The 6,000-nt window shown below is 38.4% G+C and overlaps 1 protein-coding gene across 1 annotated transcript in view; it reads left to right on the top strand.

The window, feature by feature from the left end:
* Positions 1-6,000, top strand: part of AHRR (aryl hydrocarbon receptor repressor) — a gene marked incomplete at both ends in the record, with an annotated part of 64,057 nt that overhangs the window by 34,973 nt on the left and 23,084 nt on the right. Inside the window, one exon of the mRNA XM_082289214.1 lies at positions 3,106-3,206. Coding sequence (XP_082145340.1) covers positions 3,106-3,206 — 101 coding nt within the window. The remainder of the gene's footprint in view (positions 1-3,105; positions 3,207-6,000) is intronic.

Here is a 6,000-nt window from a genome sequence, read left to right as displayed (position 1 = left end):
AGAGTTGATCTCTACAGGATGGGAGCATCAGTCAAAGAGACGGTGCCTCCCTTTCAGACTCAGGGAGCCATTTAAGAAACATCCAGGTTTTCCTCATGAGCTTCTATAGGATCTGAACAGCTCACAGGTTTTCACTGAAGTGAAGGACATCCCTGCTTGCTTAGGCTTACAGAGATTTTCTGTGATCACAGGTGGAGGCTTTGTGAGAGACCATGGTCCTCTCTGCACATCAGACAGAAAATGCAGCCCCGTCTCACTTCTTAAGATGGAATAAAAGGTGGTTTTAATCAATAAGACCAAGCTTGATACTGGCCTCCTTCCACAAGCTCCAGAGGTCTCTGAGGTATCTCTCACAGTTCCAAACCACTCAAATTATACCAAGATGAAATGGTTATAGCAAGAGAGCAAACCATGCTAGCTTGGAATAGAGAATGCAAAGCCCTGAATGTGCATATCTCTGGTGAGTTCTTTCTGTTGTGTCCCTAGGGAATTATGCCCCTGGAAAATTCAGGTCTTTTCACTGCATCAGAAGTTATAGGAGAATTGTGTTGTTAAACTCACTGATTGAAGTTATCATTACACAGAAATTTTCTCTCATGGAAACATCAAAACAAGTTTCAATTCTCACAAGAATTGCAACTATTTTCACTCCTGACTCAACATACAGGGTATTTGTTTGAGCTGCCCTAGTGTTTTGGGGCCCTGTTAAAAAAAAAAAAAATTCAAAGGAAAATTGGAAGACTATGTTATTACACCTTATTATCTCAGTTAACAAAACATTTTCTGACTCTGGGGATGCAAAACGGATGTGTGTGGCCTAACATATGGGTAACTCTAACTGGCAAAATAACATTAAAATACTTTCCATTTGGAGATGGAATTTATAGTAGCCAGACGAGTTGCAGAACAAACATCTCTTGTGCTTCTGCTGCTGTGTTTGTATGAGCCTGAAGGCTAACAAGCAGGCAGGGAGCTCTGGCCCGCTCAGCTGAGTAAAATAATAGTTTCCACTAACGATGAATTTCGAACGGATGGAATTTTCGCAACACCAAAAGAGCGCATCAAAGAAATAAACCTTCGTTTCCTCTCACCCCTCCCTGTCTGTCCTTTAACCTGCACAAAGACCACAAACCACCATGTCAGTAATTACAAAAACATCTTTTCTGAGGAGGGAAACTCTGGAAGAGGCCATTGGAATAGGGGCTGGGCTTTTAAAAATCTTTGTCACAAGGTATTTAAAAGACGTGTGATGTGGCACTTAGGGACATGGTTTAGTGGTGGACTTGGCAGTGCTGAGTTAGTGGTTGGATTTGATGATCTCAAGGGACCTTTTCAAACTAAATGAGCCTATGATTCTATGTTTGTTCTTATAGACAGGCCTAGCAGAAGGCCTAGCTGATCAGGGGGGAAAAAAGCAACCAGTTCCAATTGCTTTAAAGGTACACCAAAATGAAAATCCAGATTTAAGAATCTGTATATTCTACTCACAGCAGCCTAGCTTAAAAGTCTGAAATCCCAAAATTGTTTTGGCTGGAAAATATGGGTAGGGATCTGTTTAAGCAGCTTGGGATTTTCCTGATGTATTTTCCCATGCCCAGGGGAGGGATTTATTACATCTAATTATACATTTGAGATAATTGCTTTGGGGTAATGACCGACATTATCACTTTCAGCAAATATTTACAATGTAAGCTAAAAACCATCACAAATACTCAGTTTGCGTGGTTCTGAGTTTCCATCATTTGTTGCAAAATGCTGATATGTCTTGCAAACATCCCTTACTAGGCTGTTAAATAGATAAGAAGCTCTTGCACAGACTCAGGAGCTTTAGAGACTCACTGCCTGCCTCCTCTTCTTGTTCTGGTTTGGTACAAACTATTCCTGCCCATCTCAGCCCGTTTTTGGGGGGAGGTTTTTTTTTCTTGGTTGGGTTTTTGTTGGGGATTTTTGGTTTTGTTGGTTTTTTTGGTGTGGGTTTGGCTTTTTCTTTCAGAGGGGTGTTTTTTGTTTTATTAACCATCTTTGGCTGTGGCAGTTCCTGCTCCCCTTTGGCTCGAAGGGAAAATGTGTATCAAATGTGCCAGATAGTATCACTGGGATGCTCTCCTCTCTCATTCTCTCTGTGAAAAGGAGAAAAACCAGAAAACTGAATCTCTATTTGCTACCAGGATATTTGTATGACCCTTCTCTGGAATGGGGCAGTAGGAGTGAAGCTGACTTAATTTTTACTGACCAAGTGATAAAGACAGGTTCCTGTCATACTGCCTAGATGATGCTCAGCCCAATTATCAAGTGGTGCCAGCCTTCTCAGAAATTCTTTCATTATTCCCACAGATGGTATTGTATTTCAGTGATATTTCTGTAGGATATATTGATAGGAAGAATTTGAGGATTCAAAGATATTTGAGATCAAACAATGTGAAGGAAGAGCACTCACCAGCTAAGTTTTCAATGAAAGCTGATTCAGGAATAAGCTTTTTTCCCCTATTATTAGAAAAGTACATGGAATTTTAATCTATAATGAGAGCTATTCATGAATTTAATGGAGAAAATGACCTGCTAAAAACAAACTTTAAAACTCTGTGTAAAACTAAAACATTTTAAGAACATTCCCTTGAATCTTACAGTCAGGCTGAAACCTGTAAAATGAACAGGGTAAAGTGAGACCAAAAATAATCTGATGTCAAGGACATCAGCGCTTAAAAGAAGAAACTTATTTCACTCCCTTTTCTTCTGAGCTATATAGACATTTCTCCGTATTGTCATAATACATATTTTTATAAACAAAACAACTTGCTAACTTTCTTTTGTTTCTTTCCTGTGGGTTTTGGTTGCTGCTTTATGTAGAGTAGACTAATGGAAAAAATATGTTCAATAAAAAATGTGATAGATATTTCACATAAAAAACATCTGGACTGCAAAATATGTATCTATCTCCAGCACAAGAAGAAAAAAAAGGAAAAGAAAGTTGTCAGTAACTGTGATCCAGACCACAAAGACAGTAACTACCAATTAAATTCAATGCATGTTAAATGCCTAAACAAGAGTTTTAGTCGTGACCCTAATCGTTATGCTTTCTAAATTGATGATAACTCTTTCCAACAGCCATTCAAGAAAAGCACTTTAAGAAGCAAGTTGGCCAAACGACAAAAGAAGACAATATATCTAACAAGGCTGCTGTACAAGAAGGTGGACTTCTACTAGAAGTGAGTGAAAAAATGCTGGTTATTTTCCTGGCTGTAATTTATTCAGTTGATGATATATTTGGGCTGATGATTTGTGTCAGCTTTGAACAAACAGTCAGGCTTGGTGTGAGTCTTTCAAGAATCACACTCGTGATCACTTCTTGCAAGAGCAAGACTGGCAGTTGTGACAGTCACGGTGTCCATTGGGACAATTGCACCTTGCACCCTTGCTTGCATCCTTGAAATTACCAGGGAACTCCAGCAGGCCAGTTCACAGTTCTTTTTCACTTTAAGGTTTATTTTAGTTGGCCCACATTTTGAGGATGTCAACATCAGCTTTCCTTGTTTCTGATCTGAGCTGAGAATATTCTAGGATGTTTTAGTTCATCTTACTTCCTCAGCTCTGTGCTCTGCACACACACCATGCACCATGTCAGCAAAAGTTACCCCTTCTATGTATTTTTATCCCCCTTAGGCTGAATTTATATTGGCAGAGCAGCATAAAGGGCCCATGCTGTTACTGAGAATTGGATCCATTAATCTGAAGGAAGAATTAATACTGCTGTGAACTACTGAACCAGCTAGAGCACAGCGGTCCATCCCAGATACATCTGCATTTCAAACACATGATGTAATAATGCCTCTTATACACTTAGGTCCTTGGAAATTCCTATGTGATTAAGATTACATATGTACAGTTGTTTTGGATAGGATAATACTCATGGTATAAAAATTGTGTTTTAATGACAACCCTGAGATGCATGTAAATGTAAATTAAATAGTAGACTCCAGCAAATAATAGCTGAATACTATTAAATTAAAGCACATTTTACCATGAGATCCAATACCATAAGTTACTCAAGTCTGTGGAATGGAAATTTACACCCTGCTTTCCTTCTTCTTAATATTTTAGAAGATTTTAATTTTAGATTTCAAAACAAGTAACACAGAGGCATCTGATTAGTTAGTTCTACTGCCAAAACAAGATATTTGGCTGTCAGGTGTTATTTTGCAGTCATTTCCATTCTGAATGAATAGGGAATAAAGGGTGTACAATAAATGATAAATATGGTGAGTATATAATTTTTTAACGAGGGTCTCCTATATTTAGTCTATGTTTTGTTGTGTATACATTACATGCCCACAAGTTATCATCATTCAGCATCTTCAAACAGTAGTCCTACTGCTGTGAGTACCTGGAGAGAACTCTGGCACACAATTTGGGGCAGGTTAAAAGAGACTGGTGTTACTAAATATGCTCTATTTCCTGCAGGGTATGCAGGAGTCACATTCCCTCTGAATACAGGGGAGATATTTTATCCTGGATCATACTTAAAGTGGATCATTAACTGGATGATTAAGTGCATGTTAATATGAATGTACTTGCCAGGCTTCATTTATGGGCACGTCTGACCTAGAATAAGAGGGTGAATTTTCCTTGGGGCTTGTCGGGAATGTTCTCGGAGGAGTGAGTTTGGCTCGGATCCTCATTCAGTGGTTATGGCACATGAAGAAAAGTGGGTTTTTATGTTCCCCCAAATTCACCATGTTGGTTATTAAGAACTGTGGGATTTTAACTAAATATCACATTTTGGATTCCTTCCAAGAAGAAGCAAACCGTGGTTGCTGTTCTTTGTATACTGACTTGTGAATCTGACCACTTTATTTGCTCTCAAAAGGTATTTTTCAGCTGTTGAAAGCCCCTTTTCATGTCATGACAACACCTTGCACTGTGCAACCTCTCCTAGATGCTTTATATAATACAAAGCAGAATAACCTGAATCACCAAAATATGTGTGAATAATAATAACTGAGTGAAATGTTAATGGAAAATCAAGAATAATTGCTTGTATTTTTTTCCTAGTGGGTATAGTCACTCTGCTTTATGTATAGATAGAAATAAGGGATAACAAGAACCTAATTACTGGTAATTGTGTATCTGGGACTCTTGAGTCTTGGAACAATGCAGTATTTCCCCTTTCAGCTTGAAAGAAAACAATGGAATTAGGCTGTCTTCAAAATATGTTTAAAATGTTTTTTATTTCAAAAGGCTTCTGCCACAACATGTGTTTTTTATTTAAGATTTTATGGAGATTTTTTACAGCTACAATCAAATAGCTTTCATCAGCAATAACAGAATAAACAATGATACCAGTTTATCAAAGACTTTTTAGTGGACCACAGCAGGTATCTAAATAAATAATTTCTTCTGGTGCTTTAAGATCATTTCTTCTGGATAAGAGAGATTTTTCTTGCCATCTTTGTTTCCCTTTGAAGGGAAGACAGACAAAGCTCTAAGAACTAAAGTCTTAATTTCTTAAGGGATTTTTTTTGAGTACGCCCCATTCTTGCAATCTTTACTGTCCTTGGAGACTTCAGATTCCAACAGTTTGACTGCAGTAATGATTTTTAACTTTGTGCTTTCAAAATATTTTCCAAGACAGGTGGTTTTGCAACCCTTGTGCCCCATGCCTTCTGGAGAAAAAGGGCCACATTCGGTTTCTGAAGCCTGTTAGTGAATACTTAAGGAACACTGGGCCAAACCCATAACCAGAAAAAGGGGAAAATAAGCTGTATTGGCAGTCAATAAACCCAGATAGAGTTTATGGGGTGATGGGGTGGAGAAACACAATAAAATGGTGACTTGGAAAAATAATGAATCACAGGTGGGTATCTAGGCAATAGCCTTGATTGCAGGATTAATCTCATGGCTGTTAGCCACCTCCTGCTCTTCCCCCCCCAGCTATGCTCCACTTGTAATCTTAAATCCAGACTCAGAGTCTACACTATGGTGCTGGTAATTGCCCATTCCACA

Source organism: Coloeus monedula (genome assembly GCF_965178545.1).
Source record: "Coloeus monedula genome assembly, chromosome: 1".
NCBI classification, from domain to species: Eukaryota; Metazoa; Chordata; class Aves; order Passeriformes; family Corvidae; genus Coloeus; species Coloeus monedula.
This window is presented reverse-complemented; position numbering and strand designations above follow the sequence as displayed.